Raw genomic sequence first — 25,521 nt, 5'->3', positions numbered from 1 at the left:
ATTGTCATTAAAAATCAGCCCAATGAAAACATACGTCATTCCCACTCCTCTAAGCTCCCAAGACTGGCAGAGGCTGAATCAAATCGCCACAATTGTGTTTCAATGTGCTATCTCCAAGGTTCTTATTTACTGTCTAACCAGTAAAGTGGGTTGACATCCTTTTAAAACACATCTAAAGAATTAAAAGCCTTGAATCAATATGAAGAACAGTCCCATATTAACCACAGGTATTAAAAAAGAGGGAAGAAACCCTACCGGCACATGTATATGCTACCTGAAACCCAAATAACCCTTCAGTTCAAGAAAAAAATCATCTGACTGGATGAATATGAAATCATAAGAATAATACTATATAAAACTGATGAGACTTATTGAACAGAGTCAACAATTGCCTTGCAATAAGACAACCACTTAACTCTAAGAGCTACTAATTTTATCCCTAAAAATGTTAGGATCACACATTCTGTGCCCATGAGGGACAAGCCACAGAGTGAACATATCATGAATTTGCCTTTAAAGCTATTTAATGACATTGGCCTTTAAAGCTATTTAATGACATTGCCTTTAAAGCTATTTAATGACATTGGCAATACACACACACACGTTTCGGAGCAGAAAGAGCCGATATCCTCCCCTAGTGGCTATGCCATGAGCAAAGGTTATGAAAAACAAGCTGCCCTTGTTACCCCTCCAGTAGTTGTTAACACTTTCATCCAAGGGGCAAGAAAAGTTTCTTTCCAAAGCCTGAGCAAGGGATCACACCATTGGATACTCACTGTGAAGGGCCTTTCTCCTCTGAGGAAAGGACATCTTGATGGGCGATTCCCATCCTCCATTCAGGAAGGCAGGAACAAGTTTTCTACTTCCTGTCTTTCTATTGGGAGTCACTTTTTCTCTCAGTTCTGGCAACTTTGAAAGCAGTTATAATGTTCTAACTATGAATGCAACACTCAAGGAGAAAAGTGAGTAACAACATATTAAAGAGGAAACAACAGGACAGGAAGTGGATTTGTAAGGCAGAAGAGAGTGGAATGACGATGACTTCGGGAGGGATGAGATGTCCTCCTTTCCTCAGAGAAGGAACCTTCATAGTGAGTATCCAATGATCCGTTCTCCCTCTGAGGCAGAGGACATCTTGATGGGACCTCCCAAAGCCATGTCCTCAATTCCTGGGTGGGTCATCGTCATCTGATCATAGGATGTGTTGTAATACTACTCTGCCAAACACTGCACTAGCAAGTGTTCAGCTTATAGTGTTTAACAAAGGTAGATAGTTGCTGCCTTGCAAACCTGTTCGACTGTAGCACTCCTGGCCAATGCTGTATTGGTTGCAGCCTTCGTATTCAGTGAGCAGTGATCCCAGCTCGTATGTCTAGTATTTGAATTTTGTATGCTTATAATAATAAAAATAGTAACATTCGATTCATATACCTCCTTTCAGGACAACTTAATGTTCTTAATGCTCAACATTAAGTTGGGCATTAATTCCCACTCAGAGCAGTTTACAAAGTATGTCATTATTATCCCCACAACAAAACACCCTGTGAGGTGGGTGGGGCTGAGAGAGCTCCAGAGAACTGTGACTAGTCCAAAGTCACCCAGCTGGCTTCAAGTGGCAGAGTGGGGAATCAAACCCGGCTCTCCAGATTAGAGTCCTGCGCTCTTAACCACTACATCAAACTGGCTCTCAGGGTTCTGTGATGCAAGCCTTGAGGGTACTGCTAATGGCTGATTTTGACATCCTCAATCCTTTATTCAGTGAAGATACAAATAAGGGAGTAGTTTTCCAGATTTGTTCTCTTCTATAAATAAATGCTTTTAGTGCACGTCTTATGTCCAGAGTACGCCACGTGCCTTCTTTAGGATAAGAAGGATTCGGGCAGAATGATGGTAGATATATTTCCCGTGATCTATGGAAAGGAGAGTTCACTTTTGGTATGAAGATAGGATCTGTTCTCAGGTCCACTGTGTCCTTGTGGAAAATGCATAGCTGGGGCTAATTGATCTCCAATACCCTTCTTGTGGATATAACTGCGGTAAGGAACAAACTTTTCATCCTCAGCCACCTAAGAGGAATTTCCTTGATAAGCTCAAAGGGGTGTCTGGTAAGGGTAGACAGAACGGTATGCAATTTCCAAGTCAAGAATCTGTGAAGCTGTAGCAGACCTTTCAGAGTAGCACCCTTGAGGAAGTGATGTACGTGGGGGGTGCCTGGACTGACTCAGTCCCTGGAGCACTGTTGTCAAGGCTGGGACCTGAATTCTTGAGGTTGAAGCTCTGATACTGCTTGCATGTCCATCCTGAAGGAAGGACAGAATGGATCTGATCTTGGGCTCCATGACATTAACCCCTTTACTCCTGTACCATGTGGCAAAGGCTTTCCATGATGCATTACATATTGTGTTAGTAGACTGTCTCCTAGGGGATAGTAACATGTCAGTTACTTCTTGAGAATAGCATAGCCACGAGAAGTAGTCCCATTCAATCTCCAGGTGATTAAATGTAGCCATTTCAGGTGTGGATTCCAATCTGGGCCTTGTTGAAGCATGTCCAGAGATATTTGAAGGGTTAATGGTGGATGTGTTGACAGCTGTTGGAAAGTGAAGAACCTCAGGCGCCGGGGCCAGTAAGAAGCTACCACTATGATTTCTGTTTTTTGTTCTCCGATCTTCCTGATTAGCTTCAGAAGAACTGGAGTGAGTGGATATGCAAACAGGAGAATGTGTGGCCACTGTGACATCAACACCTTGGTCACTTTGGCTGCAGGATGGAAGTACCTGGTGAAATATCTGTCCACTTGATGGCTGATCGGTAACACAAATAGATCTACCAGAGGAAGACCCAGGTGTATTGAAATGAATTGAAACAGATCTTTCTTCAGAGACCATTCCCCTTCTTGTATGATCTGTCTGCTGAACCAATCCACCTGTATATTCATCAGTCCCTTGATATGTTCCAGCTTGATGGATGCCAGGTTATTCTCTGCCCACATTAATATTTGGAGGGCCTCCTTGTGTAGTGTCGTAGATCTGGATCCTCCTTGTTTGTTGAGGTAGGTTTTGGCTGACATGTTGTCTGTTTTGATTCAAACATTATGCTCTGATATCCACAGGCTGAAATGTAATACAGCGAAACAGATTGCCCAAAGTTCCAGGAGGTTGATGGGGAGGTTCGCCTTCCTGTCAGACCATTCTCCCTGCACTGGTGGGTGATATTGTATTCCAATATCACTCCCCATCTGGATAGGTTTGCATTCATGAAGATCTGCTTAGGTACCAGATTGCTGTACAATTTCCCGTGAAAAAGATTGGATGTTCCAGTCCACAATATGAAGCTGGCCTTCACTGTTGCAGGGATTTGAACAGAAAGATCTTTCTTGTCCATTGATCTAGAACTGGAAGCGTCTCAAAAGCTGTTGCAGTGGTCTCGTATGTAGTCGACCCCACTGTACAGTGTCAATGCTCAATATAAGGAGACCCATCAGTTTTGTGAGAGTCATCAAGGAAGAGGATCTGGCTTTGATGATTGATTGTGACATCTCCCTCATTTTCTTTGCTCTTGTTTTGGTCAGGTAAATGAGGTTGTCTGTTGTGTCTAGTACTACTCCCAGATGTTCTAGCCTTTGACTGAGTTGTAGGGAGTTTTCTGAAAGTTGATCGGGAAGCCGAAGTCCTGTAAACATCTGATAGCTGTTTCTGTATCTTGTGCCTTGATCTTGGAGCTAGACCTGATTAACAAGATATCCAGGGAAGTATCTTCTTCAGATAAGTATCTGAAGAATGGACTTTTGGACACTTACTGTGAAGGGTCCTTCTCCTCTGAGGAAAGGAGGACATCTTGGGTGATTCCCAATCAGGGAGGCAGGAATTAATTTTCTTCCTCTTCCTGTCTGGCACGTGGAACACCCTCTCTCTTCAGATCAGGTGACTCCACAAAGAAGTAATATTGTATTTATCATTCAGCAACTGTCAATACTGAGAGGAAAAAACCCCGTTGCGTTAACATGTACTGTAAATAAAGCATAACCCAGAGGAGGTAGAAGAATGAGGCAGCAGGGTAGAGGAGGACGAAGACCCAGGGAGGGCAAGATGTCTTCCTTTCCTCAGAGGAGAAGGACCCTTCACGGTAAGTGTCCAAAGGTCCATTCTCCCTCTGAGGCGGAGGACATATTGGGTGCTCCCACAGCAGTTTCCACTTTCTGGGTGGGATATGGTCTTCATCCGAGATCATGCGCTGCAGTTCTTTTCTACCACAGGTGGTGTCCACTGAATCATATAGATTTAATTTGTAGCGTCTCACCAAGGTTGAGATCGATGACCATGTTGCTGCCTTGCAGACTTCTTCTACAGAAGCGTTCCTCTGTTATGCTGCATTGGTAGCAGCACTCCTCACAGAGTGAGCTGTTATTCCATTAGGAACCCCTACGATGAGAGTTTTGTGAGCTTCAATAGTGTATGTTTTGTTATTGGCACCTACGGATGCTGAAGGCATTTTCTTCCCCGAATTGAGGGGAGATATACTGATGAACAGGAAGTCCGACTTTCTGATTTGTACTGTTTGGGGAAAATAGGACTTGAGCTTCCTTCTGACGTCTAGGTTGTGTCAGAGCCTCTCCCTAGTACATTTAGGGTACAGGTAGAAATATGGTAGCCTTATCTCTTGCAACCTATGGAATTTGGAATAGACTTTTGGAAGAAAGGTGGGGACGCTATGAAGTATCATCTTATCATTGTGAAAGATACAGAATTCAGGTCTGACTGATGGTGCACTTAGGTCTGAGATTCTTCTGGCAGATGTGACCACAATAAGGAAGATAGTCTTCATTCTCAGCCTTCTCAGGGGAACGTCCTTGACCAGTCCAAATGGATGTTTGGTCAGGGCTGTGTAAAATGTTTTGCACTTTCCTCCTGCCCCACTGAGTGAGGGCTTTCCAAGAGGAATTGAACATTCTGACCATGAACTGTTTTCTGGAAGCTAGGAGAGTGTCTGCCACCTCTCCAGAATATCCCTATTTTAGGAAGATTTTCCTTTCTATTGCCACACAGTTAAGTAGAGCGAGTCTAAATGAGAGTGCCAAATCATTCCCTCCCGTAGGTCGGCAGGATGAGGGGTGGAGATATCACCATCTGTTGAAGTGTGAAAAAGCACAGTCTGTGGGGCCACCAAAAGGCAATCACTAGCACTTTGCTCCCTGTTCCTTGATCCTTCTCAGGAGTTTGGATATTACTGGTAAGAGTGGTAATGCGTAGAGGAGGCCTAATGGCCACTGTGATGTCAGGGCATCTACTTGTGAATGGAACAAACCTTGTCATGTACCTTGGTAGTTGATGGTTGTGTTGGGATGCAAACAGGTTCTTGAAAGGTGTTGCGAAGTGCGATGTTATCCATTAGATGAGATCTTTCTTAAGGGACTATTCCCCTTGTTGAATGGTATACCTGCTCAGCCAGTCTGCCTGGACATTTGATATGCCTTTGATGTGTTCACTTCTGATCGAGGCTAGGTGACCTTCCTCCCAGGTAAGTACCCTTGTCACCTCCTTGTGCCACCCTGAGGTCTTGGATCCACCCTGCTTGTTTACATACGTCTTGTCTGTGACCTTGTCCATACAGATCAGGATGTGTGAGTTCACGATCTGATCTCTGAACTGGAACAAGGCCAGACAAATCGCTCACATTTCCAAGACATTGACAGGAAGATGTGCCTAACCTGTGATGCTTGCATCTGTAAGTATTTGTTGTTCTCGAGGGGTCATGGATCTTTTGATTTGAAGTGGTACCTGAATGGGAAGATCTGTCTTCTCCATGATCTGTTGTTAATAAGATCTGAGAAAGGTCTGAAGCAGTCTTGCATGTAGAGAACCCCAAAGTATTGCCTAGTCGCTGGCCACTAGCAAACCCATCAGTTTGGGTAGTGTTGTGAGAAGTGATTTTCACTCTGATGACAGTCTCAGCCAGCTGTTTTGCCTTCCTAACCTTTTCTTTGGTGAGGGATAGACCACACTCTTTTGATGATCATACCTAGGTGTTCCAGCTTGTAGAAATTAAATGGTGAACTCAGTGTCAAGGTGAGATTTTTCTTTTGAACTTGATCTGATCAGGAGATCATCTGGGTACAAGTGAACACGAATACCTCTCTCTCTCTGAGAAATACGATGGAGTTGATCAGGAGCTTTGTGAACACCCTTGGCACGGTGGACAGGCTGAAAGGGATGGCTTCGAACTGCCAATTGATTTTTTTTCATGCAAAATATTAGGTATTGTTGATGGGCTGTCAGAATCAGTACATGGAGGTATGCTTCCGTGGGATCTGTAGATGTCATGTATTTTTCTGGTTGAATGGCCTCTGCGACTGAGTGCAGAATCTCCATTCAGAAGTGACACGTTATAAACTTGTTCAAAAAGTTGAGGCCTAATAACGCCCTCCAGTCCCCATTCTTTTTAGGGACTGTGAAGAAGATTGAGTAGACTCCCTCATCCTCTTTCGTTATGGGGAACAGCTTAAATGCCCAGGTGTTGGATTACAGTTTGAGATAAGATTTCACGTACGAGAGAGATGACAGAACGTTCTGGTGGGTAGTTGTCGAATTGTATGGAATAGGCTTGTGAGATTATTTCTAAGGTCCAACCTGTGTGTCAACCCAGGCTTGATGATAACGAGTACTTGGCCTCTCACAGGGATAGCTTATGAGTCCTGTCTTAGAGAGCTTGGTATCAAGGTTGGATCTCTTTCCATGTGTGAAGAACTGTCTGTTTGATCTTGGGACAAAGTAAGCATTATCCCCACAATACAGCTGGGAAGCTGGGATTGAGAGGAATGGATCACCAAAGGCTATGTGGCAAGTTCATGGCAGTAGTGAGATTTGAACCAGCAGAATACTGCAACACAGTTCAGTTATTTGACCACTACTCTACAAATGGGTTCTTGAAAGGACCCCCCCCCCCACTTATTAAGGGGATGTCTAGATTAACCCCAGGATAGTCGCTTGGAATCCTGTCTGGACCTTAGTAGTGTGTGTTGTGAATAAAATGGCTGAGGGCCAAGGGATCGCCTTTCAGACTGTCTGAGTGTTTTTGGCAACACTTTCTTTTGTCCTGGGTCTCAACTCAGATCTTTCCCAGGGCATCCCCAAATAGCTTGTCTCTCTGAAAGTGGTAAGCCAGGACAATATTTTTAGAAGGCTGCATCTCTGTCATTGCTGGTTCCTCACCGGGGATCCTCGCAAGCCTGAAAGGCATGCTGGAGCCGGCTGAGCTTGTTCCCACCGCCGGAAGGACGGCTCCCTGGGAACAGCCCGATGCTTTCTCTAAGAAGCTGTCCTCAGAGTTCGATGTCTCTCTTGAGGCCATGAGTCCTCAAGAGACTGGAGACTGGAGAAAGGTGGCTTTAACGGAAAATGAAAGTGAAAGTAAGAATAGTGGAATCAGATAGCAGAGCTAGCCTGCTGAAGAGCTTATTTCCCCGGAGGAACAGAACTGAAGAGAGAGGGTGTTCCACACGCCAGACAGGAAGAGGAAGAAAATTAGTTCCTGCTTCCCTGATTGGATAGTGGGAATCACCCAAGATGTCCGCCTCAGAGGGAGAAGTGAGCTGTGACTCATGAAAGATCATACCCTACCACAAATTTTGATAGTCTTATATGTGCTACTAGACTCTTGCTGTTTTCTATTGCTACAGATACGGATGCATATGGATGCCCTTCTCCCTTAGTTTTACCACTGGGTGAATTAGAATCTTTGTGAAGATCCTTGGCGCCATGGATATACTGAATGGGAGTGCAGGTGGAGTCTTCCAACACAGAATCACATGAACCTTTTGTGTATGAAAAATGTGTTGGAATATGTAGATAAGCTTCCATTAAGACCAGTGAGATGAGATACTTCCCTGGCATGAGGGATTCTCTGATGGATCTCAGTGTCTTCATTCTGAAGTGCCTCAGTTTGATGAATTTGTTGAGACGGAATAGAAACTGTAGAGAACTCATGACTGTGGTGATTCAAAGCAGGCCCACCCACCCTGGGCCTGTTCGTGGGGAGGGTGGGCTAAAAAATCAAATAAATGATTAAGTAAGCAGCAGCTAAGGATGGGCCAGGCCACACACTTGCAGTCAGAGAGAGGGTGGACCAAGAGTCCGAGAGAAAGGGTCCAGGGAGTCAGCAAATCCCCCTCCTTTTCACATTTGAAGCTTTGCGAGGGCATGCTGAGGAAAAGAGATGCTGGAGGGTGCCTCCCTTTGGACTCTGGCTCTCAGAAGGCCTTTGGCTACTGCTGGTATTTAAGTAAAGAAAACGCCACTTTCTAGTTTGGGGATGTAAATAACTGATTGTCCTTCATCTTGTGGGTAACACACTTAAGCTAACAGAATTAGCTTCGTATTTACTGCTGTCCTAAGATACTCAGAAACTGTTTTAACTTACTTTCTCATTGACATGTCAAACTAATCAACCATTCCAATGACTTTGAATCTTGCCTTTACAAGCTCTTCACAATCTAGAATAAGGTGTGTGATCAACCAAACTATTTTTGTTTAAAAGATTGCCATTTCAGTTAATCCATGACAACACTTTGCTTATGTTTCACTAGTTCTCTGTATTAGATACTGGCAATGATCCAAAGTACACTTACTTGGAAGTAAGTTATATTGAAATTAGTGGGATATACTTTCAAACAACCATATTTGACTGGTGAACTTTTTCTTTGGAATCATCTTAACAAAGCCAAACAAATTCATGCTTAGAACTGCTTTTAATTAACTGATCAGGCAGTTTTGCATACATTTGCGTAATATGAATACTTGATCAGCTGTATACGTTCCCATAAAGTAACAATCTAACATTGATGTAAGCTGTATAGTGGAGGCACTAAAAGTGTTCATTAATGGAGCACATCATTTATGCTGTTGAAAAAGGATTAAAATTGGCTTTGAGGCTAAGATCTCTAGAGTACTTATACTGAAGGCACTGAGATTGACTCCAGAATACTCCACGAACACCCCAGTCTGAAACATTGCCCACTTCAACTTGAAACATCTTCTCTGATTATCTGCCTTCAAAGCTAGTATGATATCCCACAGGTAAACAGCAAAAGCTGAAAAGTTCTACCATCGCATTGGCACACCAATTAGTATATCCAGTCCTCAATGCATAATTTGCTGGTGTGCACATTTCAAGATGTACACCAAACTAAGAATGTGACTACAAGTGACTTTCTTCACGTGGAGAACACTAGATTTTTCTCGCAAGGTTACCTGGGAAGTGAAGTCCAAGTGGTCCTTTCCCTCTCTGTTAGAATTGCTGCCTGAAGAGCCACAAGAGGGCTTTGTTTGGGGGCGGACAGCTGCTACTGTCTCCAAGGGCGTCCTGCAGGCTGCCTGCTCCCGGGGAGCTGCTCTGGAGAAAGCAGCTGCATCAGTGAAGCTTCAGCCGCAGCGACAGTGGAAGGATCTGCTGCAGATCCTTCTGCTGTCACTGCGGCTGAAGCTTCACTGACACTGCTGCTTCCAGAGCAGCTCCCCAGGAGCAGGCAGCCCGCAGGACGCCCTTGGAGAAAGTAGCAGCTGCCCGTCCCCAAATGAAGCCCTCTTGTGGCTCTTCAGGCAGCAATTCTAACAGAGAGGGGAAGGACCACTCGGACTTCACTTCCCAGGTAACCTTGAGAGAAAAATCTAGCATTCTCCACGTGAAGGAAGTCACTTGTAGCTTTGCTCTTCAAGCCAGTTTGGTATAGCAGTTAAGAGTGCATGACTCTTAACTCGTGAGTGCGATGGGCCCCCTCACGACCCTTGAGGTCCCACCCTGTGACAGGTCGGCTATGATCTCTGCGGCAGTTTCGGGGCCAATGCGGTTGGCATAAGACCTACGTACCCAAGCTTCAACAGGGGAAAGAGGAGTAGAGGAGAAACGAAGATTGAAACAGTGATTACAACCCACGGAAAGTGAATGGGAAGGTAAAGATCACTATCTTCTGATACGGGACAGATTGTTAAAAGTAAAGAAGATTAAAAGTAGATTTTAAAACTGCAACAGGCTAACTATAAGGAGGAGAAGACTCGGCAAGAGTCGAAATAGAAAAAAGACTAAGTTTAAAGAAGTTATTAAAGAATTTGGACTATTGTTTTGAATACTTGCGGTTATGGAGCTGTGAGAAAATTTTACCATCGCGAGAGCTACTGCGGGAAGTCGGGAGACAGGAAGTACGTAATAACAATAGAGTTGCTGGAGAGAAGCGGCCCCTGCTGGAGGGCAGGAAGAAGGGAATCGCCATCTTTGAAAGGGGAAAAGCCGCGGCTTCAGCGGAAGAGGAAGTAAGCCATTTTGGATTACAAAAACCATAGAAGAACCATAGAGAAAAGACGCCCGACATTTTGGATTTTCTAAAAGTTTTTTCTTTGCAAAAAGACCGGGACATTTAAATTAAAAATTAAAAAGACACTAAATTTTACGCCACGGAGTTAAGGAAGAGGGCGGACTCGTGGGAGCGAGCTAAGGCAAGCCCCACGATGTCGAAAAAAGAGTGGCAATCGGCAATAGAGAACCTAGACAAAAAACTCTTAGAAGTGATTAAAGAACTTAAGGACATGAAACCGGAGCTGATCAAAGAGGTTAAACAGACAGTGAAAAGTGAGCTGTCAGAAGTAAAGAAAGGTATGGAAACAATGCAAAATGAACTGCAAGGAACACAGCAGAGAGTTAAAGTAGTAGAAGGCGCGGTGGAGAATCTAGCTGACACGCAACAAACAGAGATGAGACTGATGAGGGGGAGAATGGCGGTTGCGGAAAGTAAACACATGGAGAAGCAGCTAAGATTTCGCGGCTTGCCGGAAGTGGAAGGAAAGACAGCGCAAGAACAGATGACTGAGGTGTTAGCTGAATACCTGGGGAAGGAGGAGGAGGAAGTTGTGGCTATCCTGGACGTGGTATACCGTGTAAATTCAAGAATTGCGACCCAGAGGAAATTACCAAGAGATGTGATTGTGCAATTCACGACCCGAAATATGAAAGAGAAGATTGTGACTAAACAGTTTCAAGATCCATTGGAGATTGACGGCAAGACGATTATCATTATGAAGGAATTACCCAGATCGGTGTTATTGGACCGGAAAAAATATAAGGCGCTAATTCAGATTTTGAAGGACATGAAAATCAGGTACAGATGGGAATTACCAGAAGGAGTGTCCTTTGAATTTGGAGGGGCCAAAAAACGCATCAGATCCGAACGAGAGATGGAGCGATTTATAAGAGACAATGAAAAGGACTTACCAGCAACAAGATTATGATTATGGAGTGTAAAGTTTTATCTTGGAATGTAAATGGACTTAATTCACCGAATAAGAGAAAAAGCATTTTTCACTGGCTATTAAAACAAAAATGTGATATTGTATGTTTGCAAGAGACCCATATTCGAAAACAAGATGTAAAGTATCTAAAATCAAAAAAATTGGGCAATGATTTTGCAGCGGCCTCTAATAAGAAAAAAAGAGGAGTAGTGCTTTATATTAAAGAGGAGCTGCAGCCAAAGTTTGTAATGAAAGATGTGGAAGCCAGATTTATAGCAGTGGAATGCGTATGGAATTCAAAGAGAGTGCTGGTAGTTGGAACTTATGCACCTAATGGAGCAAAAGAAAGCTTCTTTGAGGATTTAAGGAAGCAACTAGATGAACTTTCATATGACCAGATAATACTTGCTGGAGACTTCAATGGAGTGACAAATTTGGATTTAGACAAAAAATCATCAACTGCACAAAAGAAGAGAGGATTGCTACCAAAGTTGTTTTTTGAATTGATACAACAGGAAACCTTAGAAGATGTATGGAGAAGACAAAACCCGAAAAGCAGACAATTTACGTTCTACTCCGCAAGACACTTTACACTATCGAGAATTGATATGATCTGGGCCTCAAAAGACTTAGCGTTATGGACTAAGGAAGTGGAAATAATGCCGATGGTAGGCTCGGATCATAATCCAATTATGTGGAAATTGGGGAGAAGGAGCAAAAGGAGAGGATGGAGAATAAACGAGGACTTACTTCAAGAGGGAGAGAATATGGAGATGCTGAGAAGAGAGACAAAGTTCTTCATACAATACAACATGAATAAAGAAGTACCAACCAACAAGGTTTGGGACACTTACAAGGCGGTAATTAGGGGCATACTAATGGACTTAAATGGAAGAGCCAGAAAAAAGAAAGAGGAGAAGAGACAGGAGATTATGGAGAAAATAAAAGCCAAAGAAATACAGTTAAAGAAGAGACTAGGGAAAAAGAAAATTTATCAGGACATTAAAATATTACAAGAACAGCTGACAGCAATGAATAATAAAGAATTGGAGTGGAATCTTAAAAGACTGAATCAAAAAGGGTTTGAAGGTGCAAACAAACCTGGGAAATATTTGGCATGGCAATTGAAAAAGAGAAAGGAAAAGAATAAACAAAATATGTGGAGATAACAAAACGTATTTGGAACAGACATCCATTAGTAGAGCCTTCTATAAATTTTATGCTAAATTGTATAATAAGAAAGAGGTGAATAAAGAATCAATAGCGACATATTTGGAGAAAATGAAGCTCCCAGTAATCTCGGAAGCGTGGAGAGACAGACTGAACAACGAAGTAACGGATGAGGAAATAAAAATGGCAATACAATCAACAAATTTGGGAAAGGCGCCAGGGCCAGATGGACTTACAGCCAAATTTTATAAGACAATGGCCAACGAACTGGTACCATTCCTAAAAGAAGTGATCAATGGAGTATTAAAGGATCAACGGATTCCAGATACCTGGAAGGAAGCTAACATTTCATTGATCCCCAAAGAGGGCCAAGATCTGACTAATGTGAAAAATTACAGACCCATATCCTTACTTAATAATGACTATAAAATCTTTGCGAAGATACTGGCAGAGAGAGTGAAGGGATGGCTTTCGGAAGTTATTGAGGAGGAACAAGCAGGTTTTTTACCTGGTAGACAAATCAGAGACAATTTAAGGACAGTGATCAATGCTACTGAGTATTATGATAAGCGTTGTGACAAAGAGGTTGGTTTCTTCTTTGTTGATGCTGAAAAAGCGTTTGACAATTTGAACTGGGACTTTATGTTTGCCACTATGGAAAAGCTACAAATGGGAGAAAGATTCATAAGAGCAGTTAAAGAAATCTACAGAGACCAGAATGCAGCAATTGTGGTGAATGATGAGACTACTAAGAAATTGACTATAAGTAAAGGAACAAGACAAGGTTGCCCGTTGTCTCCGCTGTTATTCATTTTGGTATTGGAGATACTGATGATACAAATACGACAAGATGAAGAAATCCGCGGAATAAAAATAAAAGACTTTTCTTATAAGGTCAGAGCATTTGCGGACGATGTAATGTTAATTGTGGAAGACCCAATGGAGAATATGCCAAAAGTGATAGAGAAGATCAAGGAGTTCGGAGATTTGGCAGGGTTTTATATTAACAAAAAGAAGTCAAAGATACTATGCAAAAATATGACTAAGCAAAAACAACAACTGTTAATGGAAATAATGGACTGTGAAGTAACAACTAAGGTGAAATATTTGGGAGTTGAACTGACTGCAAAGAATATAGATCTATTCAAAAATAACTATGAAAAATTATGGACTCAGATTGAGCAAGATTTGATCAAATGGAATAGATTGAATTTGTCATGGTTGGGAAGGATTGCAGCAGTTAAGATGAACGTGTTACCAAGAGTAATGTTTTTGTTACAGACAATACCAATTATCCGAGACTCTAAGCAGTTTGAAAAATGGCAGAGGAAAATATCAGACTTTGTTTGGGCAGGCAAGAAGCCTCGAGTGAAAATGAAAGTTTTACAAGATGCAAAGGAAAGAGGCGGAATGCAACTGCCCAATCTAAGACTTTACTATGATGCAATCTGCCTAGTGTGGCTGAAAGACTGGATGACGCTGAAGAATAAGAAATTATTGGCCCTAGAGGGATATAAAAAAATATTCGGATGGCATGCATACCTATGGTACGATAAAGTGAAAGTGAACTCTATGTTCTTACATCATTACATACGGAAAAGCCTATTTGCAACTTGGAAGAAGTACAGAGACTTTCTACAAGAAGGAACCCCCATGTGGGTGGTTCCATATGAAGTAATAGATCCGAGAGCTGTCGATACTGAGCAACAGTGTTTAACATATAAGGAGATAACCCGAATAGAATCTTCCAAACTTAAAATAAAGACACAGGACGAGTTATCACCCAACTATGACTGGTTTCAGTATAGGCAGATCAGAGATCTCTACAACTCGGACTGTGCAAAGGGAGGCATAAGAACAGAGAATTCGGAACTAGAGCAGACACTTTTAAAAGAGGATAAGAAGGAAATTTCCAAGGTATACCAAGTACTGTTGAAATGGTATACTGAAGATGAAATAGTTAAAGTACAAATGGTGAAGTGGGCCATAAATTTTAACAAAGAAATAACAATGGAGGCATGGGAACACTTGTGGAAAAACACAATGAAGACTACAACGTGTACTAATATTAAAGAGAACATTTACAAAATGATCTATCGTTGGTACATGACACCAAAGAAGATTGCGCTAGGGAATTCGAACACTTCTAATAAATGCTGGAAATGTAAAAAACATGAGGGCTCTCTGTACCATATGTGGTGGACGTGTGAGGTAGCTAGGCAGTACTGGGGAGAAATAATAAAAGTAATAAGTGAGATTCTACAATTTCAAATCAATAAGAACCCAGAACTCCTGCTACTGAACTTGGGAATGGAGAACATTCCAGCCCAATATAGAACATTGCTATTTTACATGACAGCAGCGGCCAGACTTTTGTATGCGCAAAAATGGAAAGTACAAGAAGTGCCAACTATTGAGGACTGGACTTATAAATTGCTGTATATGGCCGAAATGGACAAAATGACAAGAAAATTGAGAAATCTGGACCCAGGACAGTTCAACACAGACTGGGAGAAGCTGAAGCAATATGTGTTGAAGAAATGGGAGGTGGGAGGAGAACTGTGGCAGTTTGAGAACTATTGAAACATGACAAAATGTAGAGGGGGGTGACTTTACCGGAGGGTAGAGAGAGAAATGAAAATGTCTAAGCAGTTATCTTGTTAGATTGTTATATATAGAAAAATATATAGAATATGGATAGAAAATAACTAACTATAAGGACCGACTAATTAATACTGTTTCTGGTATAAACGTGTAACATGTTAAACTGAATAAGTCTACCTGAAGAAACATATGGATCAAATTGATTGATAACTTTTGATGATAGTTATATAGATGTATAATTAAAGAAAGAGGAAATTAATAATATAATTAAATATAACTAAAGTAGAATGAAGACAAGATATGTAGAAAAAGTAATATACAGAATATAAATTAAATTGGTTGACTTATATGAACGCATGGATTATATGGTTTATATGGTATATGGTTTATAGAAATATTTGAAACCAGGAAATTTTGAAATTATGGAAAAAGGGACAAATTGTTTGTCTAATACGGAAGAAGGGACTTAAAGATAGGGTACAGAGTGTTAAAAATAATTAAAGAATTATTGCTTAGATTAAAGGGAAAGTATATGTTTGTTAGATAGATGAATTTAAAATGAGTAAGGGAAAAGGGACAAAGGGTTGGAAAACTGTTGGAAGTCTACAAAAGAGGGGGGAAAGGGAGGGGGTTAGAAATTGGGAAACGGGAATTGATTGTAATGTGAAATCAAATGATTCTGATTCCAATAAAAATTTTATTAAAAAAAAAAAAAGAGTGCATGACTCTAATCTGGAAAACCGGGTTTGATTCCTCACTCCTCCACTTGAAGTCAGCTGGGTGACTTTGGGTTAGTCAAAGCTCTCTTAGAGCTCTCTCAGCCCTACCCACCTCACAGGGTGATTATTGTTGTAGGGATAATAATAACATACTTTGTAAACCGCTCTGAGTGGGCATTAAGTTGTCCTGAAGGGTGGTATATAAATCAAATATTATTATTATTATTATTATTATTATTATTACAATGTTACTGAGTTTGACTTACAATTCCTACAAGCCCTTAATCTATAATTCTCAAAACTGCAAAAAATAACAATCGTCTTCAGAGACCCTGCTGACCTTTATTTATTGGGGAAAACTACAGTTTTCATAGAACTAAGATATTCACAGGTGGTCCCACCTAGAAGAAAAGTAGGATGCACATGGAGTAAATACAGAAATGATACATGTATTCTCTACTTCTGAATCAGCTTCCAATTGCCAAAAGCTAACCTCTGAAGTTTCCCGTAGACAGTCACAAAGGTGACAAACACTCCTAATTATTCTCTGAAACTTAGACTGCATTCCTGAAAGGTTATATCCCTCTAAAGGCGAAAGACCATGTCTCAGTGATAAGCATCCAATTGGCATGCAGAAGGTCCCAGGTTCAAACCCCAGCACTTTCAGTTAAAGAATCAAGTAGCAGGTGATGTGAAATACCCTGGAGAGCAGTTACCAGTCTGAGTAGATAATACTGACCAGAACAGACAAATACCTTGATTCAATATAAGACTGGTTCATATCTTCATGTATTCAAGTACACTGAAGTCAATGGGCTTAAAAGGATGTGATTTTGTTTAGGATTATACTGTAAATGGGTCAAACAGTGATGACAAATCCTAATTCATATGTTGCACACATGAAACAAATCTCCATGCCAACGGATTTTCACGAAATTAACCCATCTTGCAACTGAAAATTCAGCTGAGTTTACAAAACTTTTGCACAATCGCTGGAAGTAACAGATTAGCGGGAACCTCAATGGATACAAATCCTGAAGATTTTCTTCAAATCGCTGAATTCAATAGGACTGAAAAAGCCTAAAGGGGGGCATCATTTGCTGTCCAAAATGTACATCCACTAGAACTGAAACTGCAAAGCAGAATCTATGAAGCACTGAAACAAACTTTACCATTACAAGCAGAGTTCCAGTGCAGTTGAATATAATGGATGTAAGATAAAGTAGTCTTGCAGTGTGTCACTCTACCTTTGATATATCACTCCAGTCACTTCCTTCATGCATCTGAGATTCAATTTTAGTATCCTTGTGACTCATTAGAACAAGAAACACCCAGGAATGATGAGCTGTTAGAATTCTGCTCGACAGTTTCAATTCCCTAGTTCCCATAATGTACAGATTTTCATACGTAAAGATAAAACTACTTCTGATCCATGTCTCGTCACTTGAAATTTTCTCTTTCCATCAGTCTCACTTAGAAATCTCTCCACTGGCTTTTCTGTTAATTTTCTATATTGATTTCAAGGTCCATTTATTCCCCTACAAAAACTCTTTAATAAAGTGGCCCAGCCAGTTTCACGAGCATTCAACTGCCGCTTTACGTCCTGTGTCAAGAGCCATGCTTTTTAAAAACAGCTGCAGAAGAGAAAAGCTGGAGTTCCTTGTTACCCAGTTTGTCACTGGAAAATACTGGTTCTCTACCTCATTTTGGTATCTAGACTGTTGGTGTGATATCTGTTTCTGGCTGAGACCGAAAACTTTTAGTTCTGTCAAGCTCAGCTAAAGAATTAAAGTGCTTTTTAGGCAGATTATCATAACCTTGCTTTCCTTGAGTCGTAGACTTCAACAGCAGTACTTTCTTCTGTTCAAAACTCAGGAAATTTTGACAAGGAATGGAGGTGTGAATTTTATAGGCCAACATAGGCAGCAAGACAGGGACTTGAAGCTTTTGGATTCATTGGCTTTTATCTGACTTAACAGGGATGTGGGCAGACCTGATAAGCACCTAAATCTCATTTGTGTGTAAATTTGAGCACCTACCCCTTGTAAACTACTGTTGGAAGACCTGTGGTAGGAAGCAATCGCTGAACACGTGAGTAATTATTTTCTATTCATTGTCTATTATTCATCTGTCCTTTTTGCTATTCTTATTCTGATTCCTCATCAAGAGAAATATTAAACAGGACTAATTAGAATCATACTCAAGTCTGTTCAATGAGGCTTACTCCCAGGAAAGTGTTTGTAGGATGGCACTGTAAATCTCTCCTATACATGCCACTGATCAATTAATCTTTATTCATAGTTTCCCAAAGTCCACTAAATCCTTCTTGCAATATGGCAACCAGTTTTTCAGCACAGGTATTGAGTCACTTCGCCCCACCAAGCCTGATCTCATCAGATCTCGGAAGCAAACAGGTTAGTAATTGGATTGGAGACCACCAAAGGAGACTAGGGTTGCTATGCAGAGATTTATAGACCTCAAGGCCACATACATGGGTCTCTCCTCCACCATTTTATCCTCACAACAACAATCTTGTGAAGTTGGTTAGGCAGACACAGAGAGAGAGAATGACTGGCGCCCGATTGCTGTTGAGTAGGAATCTGAACCCAGAACTCCCTCGTTCTAGTCCAACATTCTAACCGCTACAGCACACTAGCTCAAAGAGCATACCTATTCCATCTTGATGAGTCAAGCATTTTGCTAAACATGTGTAGACCACTGCCGATACTGTGTAACAACTCTACATTATCTTCATATATGGAAATGGACCTCACATTTATAAAGTCATCTCAACTCTTAACATTAAAATATATGATGAAACAAGGAGCAAAAACATTCCAGCCCTATGCTGAACTGCAGACCAATATTAGGAAGAAATCTGAAACCCGCACCAAGAATGGTTGCATGGTGTCCTGACAATGTTTTAAAATGACCTCAATATTTACAAAGACTTCAATGTCTTCTATATAAAGAAGCTTGTTTTTCTGGCTGTACAGTGAATGTGCATAGCTAATCCCTTGTCACACAGTCTTTCATAGTAAGCATCACCCTTGACCTTGCTAATGACTGCATAGATCTACTGCCTTTGATTCCTTATCTTTGCATCTTATGCTACCACAGTACATACAATGAACATGTTAAGTCAAAGGATGGAACTACTACACATTTTTGGTAGTCAAAAGATGCTTGAGTTCATTAAAAAAAACAAGGAAACTGTTGCCATTCAAGAGTTTCACCTTGTAGCCCTAAAAGGCAATTGATACAAGAGGGTATAAGCCACAAAGTCTTGATTTCAAGACTTCTTGTTAGTGTGAGAGATTACTGCTTATCTCAATTAATTTAAAAGCTGGTATAGCATATCAGCTAATAAATGGCTAATAATACAACACAGAAAATCTATATTTCAATCTCACTCCTGCCATGAACTTAACAGGAGGCCTAAGGCAAGCCAATTTCTCTCAGCCCCACATCTATAATATGGGAATAATAACCTACTTTACAGGATTGTATGATAACACACAATGAGCTAGATTCTATGATCAGTGAGCATAGCCCTGTTTGCCACCTCCCCTCTCCTGTGCTAACTTCTTGCACCCTCTAAATGCTGCCCTTTGGATTCAGGTTATTCCCAGAACAGTAATGGCTGTGATCTGAAGGTCTGCAGTAGGAAGGGAGATTCAGAGAAAATCAGCCTCCCTTCTTCACTAGAAGTGCCCTGGCACCAGTAGAAACAGACTGTAGGCTCCAACTTGTTCTATGTAAAGCATACTAAATGCTAACAGTTACTGTAAGATTACGGAAACAAACTCAGATTTCACAATGTTTACATTATAGGGCATATTGTCCAGAGCAAATACAAGGTTTCTTTTAGGTCCTGCAAATACTGGGTTTCTTTTTAGGTCCTGTAATGCTCTCTATATGTTTCCAACATATCAGCATCCACAAATACACATGATGGTTAAAAATTAATTAAGTAAATTAAAGGCACCTGTTAATATCTTTTTTTACCATGCAGCATTAACAGACAGCTCTTTCCATGTGCCTCCAAAATATGCATTTTCAGTCTGTATTAATGAATAATAGAAATCCTTCTCTGTTTTTTTCTTGAGCGAAGATATCAGAACTGAAACTTCGTACCTTGAAAGAAACAGTATTTACCAAAGCCACAGAGAATGACATCTGAGGCATCCAAACATAACTTCCAACTTGAGATGTCATTTGAAAGAGCCAATGTGTTTCCCCTTCTGTTTATGATTCACCTTATCACTCAGGAGTTGTTTTGTGTTTAACCAACCTTTCTTTGAAATGAGCTAAGAACCTAAGACAGCATCTAGACACCTCCAACAATGGACAGAGTTCAGTGAGTCCTAGGGTAGATTTGGAGGGCACTTGAAAAAGCATCATTGCTTAAGCTAAGCCAGTCTCAATCTAGTAAGTGCCTGGATGGACGATCCTCCTTTGAATTCTGTGTATTCCACTGAGGTGAAAGAAAGGCAAGATAGCTATAATAAAAAACTTGGGCTCTTAAGTACTGCTACAGCTCCTTTTAACAGATCTAATCCTGCTAGCTGCTAAGATCTTAGATGTGGCCTAGCCTGCAGCTTTGCATGCCAGTACTCTTGGTTTCCTGGCATGCCTTCTGACACTTCAGACAGGAGTTCATGAGATACTGAAACTCTCTGATTGTAGGTAAATACCTAAGGATAGTGTTTAGGATTCCTTACTGATCCCCTGTGAAGCACTGGATACTAGGCTTCCCTTTTTTAAAGGAAACCTGGGCCTTTGGGACCACAGGAGATCTAGGTCAGTCCCTTCCTGACCTTCATTGGTGAAGGTAAAAATTGGTGAAATACCTCTATATGTCTGAGTCACTATTTGAGGCCTGTATCATGACAAACATAGTAAATATGGTGCCACCACTCTGAGAATAACACTAAAAACTGTATAGTCAAAAAAAAAATAACACCAGCAAGACTTAGCAAAAACATGAAACATAACTAACCTCTGAGGGTTTCTTCTCCTTCTGTCTTGACCAACCAGATTTTGTATTTGGAATTTTGGAGCATCTTGAAGCTGATGTTGTCTGGCCTTTACAAGAAAAAAGGTAGAAGGGTGAGGAAAACAGGCACGATATAAAGAAAAGTCTAGTTGCAGCTCAATTCATGTGCAAAAACTTCCAGCACTTTAGAACTCCTCAGTTTCTGCCATTTTTGTAACCAGCACTTACATACGCAGGCAACATCAGGAGGCTAAGCTAAATGTAGGCTTAAGATGCTCCCATTATGACACTAGCAGTGCAATCCTGAATAAAGTTATAATCTTCTAAACCCACTGAAGTCAAGGGGCTTAGAAGGGTGTAACTCTAGCTAGTACTACACTCTAACATTGCAATTCTAAGAAGAGTTACTCCAGTCTAAGCCCTCTGAAGTCAAATTAAGACTGCACTGTCAAGAATACAATCCTATGCAGACTTAGTCCAGTCTCAACAGGGCTTAGACTGGAGTAATCTGCGTAAGATTGTACTGTAAGATGAAAAAAGAACTGAAACTCATAGTGGATAAGATGGCCTGTACAACATTTTACAATGGAAGGGCATCTCTTTATGAGGCACAGAACTCTGGTTCACAATGTGTTCAACAAACCACTGAGTCCCAAACTATAGCAGAGAGCTCAGTACTGTGTTTAAGGCAAGTTGTTGGTGAATGATGGGAACAGAGCACAAGAGATTTAAGGGAAGCTTACTGGAGGGATTTCATATATGCATTGTTTCATTTCCTTTAATTTTCATGCAGTGTTGAGAAAGTTTTCATCTTGCCTGTTTTCTCTGGCAAATTTTCCATTTTGTTTTTTTTACAACATTTTTACTTTAAAAACCATTTGTGTGTTATACTCCACTTCTACTGAATTTCACTAATGTAGCTGGGAAAAGGACGTCTTCAGTTTTGTCCCAAATGCAAAGAAATAGAAACTTTAACTGTTGAACTGAAATTTAGTAATATCCCTTATTTAGCATTAAGGCTAGGAGATGGAATTTACGAGTCCCAAATCGATTTCTGTTAACAGTGCCCCTTAGCAGAAAAACATCTGGGAACCATGTGTGCTAGTATTTTCGGCAACCGCTCCCCAGAAGAATCAACAGTGCAATCCTAAGAAGAGTTTTTCCAGTGTAAACCCTCTATAATCAATTAGTTTAGACTGGAGTAACTCTGCTTAGGATTTTGCTGGAAGTGTACTATAAGTAATATTAAAATGAAACTTTCCTCCACCTGACTTCAACTTTGTTCCCGTTTAGTGCCAGTGGATTCCACAATGCCAGCTTCAGAATTGTCTGGAAATCAAGAATGGTGGGCCTCCAACTGGAGCTAGCATCTCTTGAATTATTGGGTAAATTCTCAGCTTCCATCTAACATTAAAGAACACTTGGCACAAGCAGTAAGCTTCATATTAAGTAAATTAAATCTCATCCCACTGCCTTCAAGTCTGTTATCTGGATAACTTAATTATTTGAAATGACCTTAGTGAAGAGCATGGCTATTTATCAGCATACGTAATTACCAAAACAATTTGAGTATTTTTTCAAGTATTGAGAGGAAACTGGTGGCAGCCAATGTCCCTTCTGCATCTCCAAAAAGCAACCATGAAGACTGCTACTAGAGACTGGCCTCCTCATGGTAGGATTTGTCACCCAACATCAAATCTGAAAGTGAATTATCAAAAGCAGGACGGATTTGTGTCCAACCTTAAAGAACAATTGTCCAAAGAAGATGGCTGATTAAGAGAGAAAACAACTCTCTTAATCAGTGTTTGAACAACTAATCACTGGAGAGTTAAAGCAATTATTAGGAAAACTTCTGCTGCAATATGCCACAGAATCGGAACAAGTTAAAAATTGTATGATAAAATGGATGCAAAATCTTGGAGAAAGTGTCTCTACGCGTCAATGGAAAAACTTATGGACAAAAGAAATCAAATCTAGACTGTCAAATGTTAAGAGAGAATTGGTACAAAATGTTTTTTAGATGGTATATCACTCCCAAGGATCTTGTAAGAACCAATAAGGATTATAGTGAAAGTGGATGCAACGGTCTATATGTGGTGGACATGTAAGAAGGTGAGAAGATATTGGGGAAAAAATTATGAATACATTGTCAGGTTCCGCCAAGGGCGTCGCCCTGTGAGATGCCAGCATGCCTGACTTCAGCCTTAAAGGACCTTCAGGGAATATGTGGGATCCCGCTCTGTGGAAGGAGGGGGGGTATACCTCACCCTCACACAGTCTCAGTCCACTCACAGGTCTCTTCAACGTGACATTGTCCCAGAAGCCTTCCATGACAGCTGTCCACATCAATCTGTCGGTCTTACTCCTCCTCGTCTTCTTTCCTTGTCTTCTTTCCTCCTCCTCCTCCTCTCTCCCTCTCCCCCCCTCTCTCTCTCCTCTCCCCCTCCACTCCTACTCAACAACCCACCCCACCCTGTGGGTAGACTTCCCTTATATCCTTTCCCTCATTCCTGGCCCCACTCCTCTTTTGCCCTCTAGCACTGGCCTTGGCTGCCTCAAGCAGCTGCACCTGGGGTAGCTAGTTTGGCTGCTTTGGGCAGCTACAGCTGTGCTCTCTTGGCTGGCTGCGAAGCCTCCTCTGCTCCGAGCTTCAGGCCCATGGGCAGCTATAGCTATGCTCTCTTGGCTGGCTGCCAAGCCTCCTCTGCTCTGAGCTTCCAGCAGCCTCAGCTGGTCCCTATTATTCCCTTCCTCCCTATTTGCCGGTTGGGGCGTGGCCCTGTGCTGCTTCTGCTGCCCTGCCGGTAAGGTTGCTGTCTGGTTGGCTGTTCCTATCTTTTGTGCCTTCTCCCTCTGCCCTGGTCTCCTCCTGGCTGTCCTTACTCCCCGTTTCAGGGCTCTTAGTCTCCCACTGGAGGGTGGGGCTAGCTGGCTTTCCCCTTCCCCGTTTGACTCTCTGGGGCTTGGGCGTTTCTTCTCTTTTTTCTGTTGCTGGGCGTGGCAGGTCCGTGGTGTCTGTCTGAACGGCTGAGTGGTGGTCGTCTGGCTGTCTCCCCTCCCCTTCTCCTGCTAAGTCCGGGGGCAGAGCCTCAGACCCCGGCCACAAACGCAAGAGATATGCTGAGTATAAAGTACGGAGATGAAGAGCAATATTTTCTAGCTTAAATGTGCTGTTATATAGTCTGTTTATGTTTTTTGATGTATTATTATTGTCTTTTTCTTTTCCAATAAACTATTGGGGGAGGAGCAGGACAGACCTCATCAAAATTACCACTTTACTGAATGTTTCAGTTTCCATTTATTACAATCAAAGATCAGCTGAACTTTATTGAATGATGAACTAGGTTCTTTGTCTGGTTGCCAGCATTTTTCCTCTTTCAGTTCTAGCAACTGTGGTGGAACATGAATTTGTATCCCCCTGATCAAAATAACTCCTAGAAACCCATGGTTCAGCCTGTTATAGTGCATCAAGGTGTTATGAACTTCATGTGGTGGGCTGTTAAACATCTGCCATTCCTAAACCTACAAAATATAATTGGGACTGCCAGTGAGTCACCACAGTACCCTATGCACCTGTAATTAGAGAAAATGATAGCCAGAGTTCATTAGAAACTTTTGGCTAGTATCTGCTAATTACTGGTTGTTTTAATTGTAAACTTAGCACTTCAGAAAAGGTAGGAAGGTCTAGGTTTCTATGAAATTCCAAAAAACAAGGAATTTTTTTAAAACACATTTTAAAATAAATCTTGCTATCTATCCTCAAAACAGGGACAGCGGATTCAGAATTATACACAAGGGAAAGCTGACACAGCTGCATATCACTAAAGAAAGGAGGCTTTTGTTGAACCTGGGGAACCTTAATGGATTGTTTCTGAATGGTTAAGCTTTAACCATGCTAGTAAAAAAAATGGCACGGGATAGATGGGAGCCCCTCTCCCATCTATCCAGTTTCCCGTGGGTCCCGTAATCCTGGGACTGATTCATCCTGAAGTTAGAAAGCACCGCAGCAATGAAGAGGAATGCACTGGAACTACACCTTCTGTCCATTATACTACTTGCAAAACCTAGGAACTAGATATGCTAATAATGTAGTTAACTCACATTAAAGAACTAGGAATTTTTCAACAGGTGACTGAATCACAATCACTTGTTGACTTTTTCAGGACATGGTGAAAAGAAACCTGGGTAACCATTGTTGCCCTGAGGGGAACAGTTCAACAACCCAAAGTTATTAAGTAAGCCAATACTGAGAATAACATCTCTATGCAAACTGATTTTAAATCAGGTATGCTTTCCCCTTTTGTTGCCTGTTGTCCAACTGATCTCCAAGGTACAGATTTATTGCTTAATTTTAAAGTGCTCCAACCCATCCATACGCCTACCTTAGTCATTAGTTTCTCCTATACTGTGGTCCGGATTGATAATAATTAGGGCTGGCATCTGGTTCAAAAGAAAATACCAATTCAAGCAAAGTGTCAACTACTACCTCAGTTATTCCATTGGTACATTGGTCTTATGCCCAATAATGTGAGAAAATTTTAAAAACTCATTAATAAAGATCAGGATTTCAATCACTTCTAAACATTTAGGGATGTCATGGCTTTAAGAAATCAGACAGAAGCTTATGGAGTATGAGCACAGAAACACAAAGAGACAGAATTAAACATGGGGTTTAGCAGGGAAGTTTGACGAGGAGCAAGAAACAACCAGACACAAAAATTCTCTGACCAAGGACACACAAATAAACCTCCTATGT

General features: G+C 41.3%; 1 protein-coding gene across 4 annotated transcripts in view; it reads right to left on the bottom strand.

Moving 5' to 3' along the window:
• The window catches only part of JADE2 (jade family PHD finger 2), a 245,191-nt gene that overhangs the window by 186,777 nt on the left and 32,893 nt on the right, over positions 1-25,521 (bottom strand). For all 4 annotated transcript variants that reach the window (XM_054976016.1, XM_054976017.1, XM_054976015.1 and 1 more), the window contains exon 3: positions 20,769-20,854. In XM_054976016.1, the coding sequence (XP_054831991.1) occupies positions 20,769-20,854 (86 nt within the window). The remainder of the gene's footprint in view (positions 1-20,768; positions 20,855-25,521) is intronic.

The sequence above is a fragment of the Eublepharis macularius genome, chromosome 4 (genome assembly GCF_028583425.1).
Source record: "Eublepharis macularius isolate TG4126 chromosome 4, MPM_Emac_v1.0, whole genome shotgun sequence".
Classification (NCBI taxonomy): domain Eukaryota; kingdom Metazoa; phylum Chordata; class Lepidosauria; order Squamata; family Eublepharidae; genus Eublepharis; species Eublepharis macularius.
Note: the sequence above shows the minus strand (reverse complement) of the source record. Positions and strands in the feature narration are given on the sequence as shown.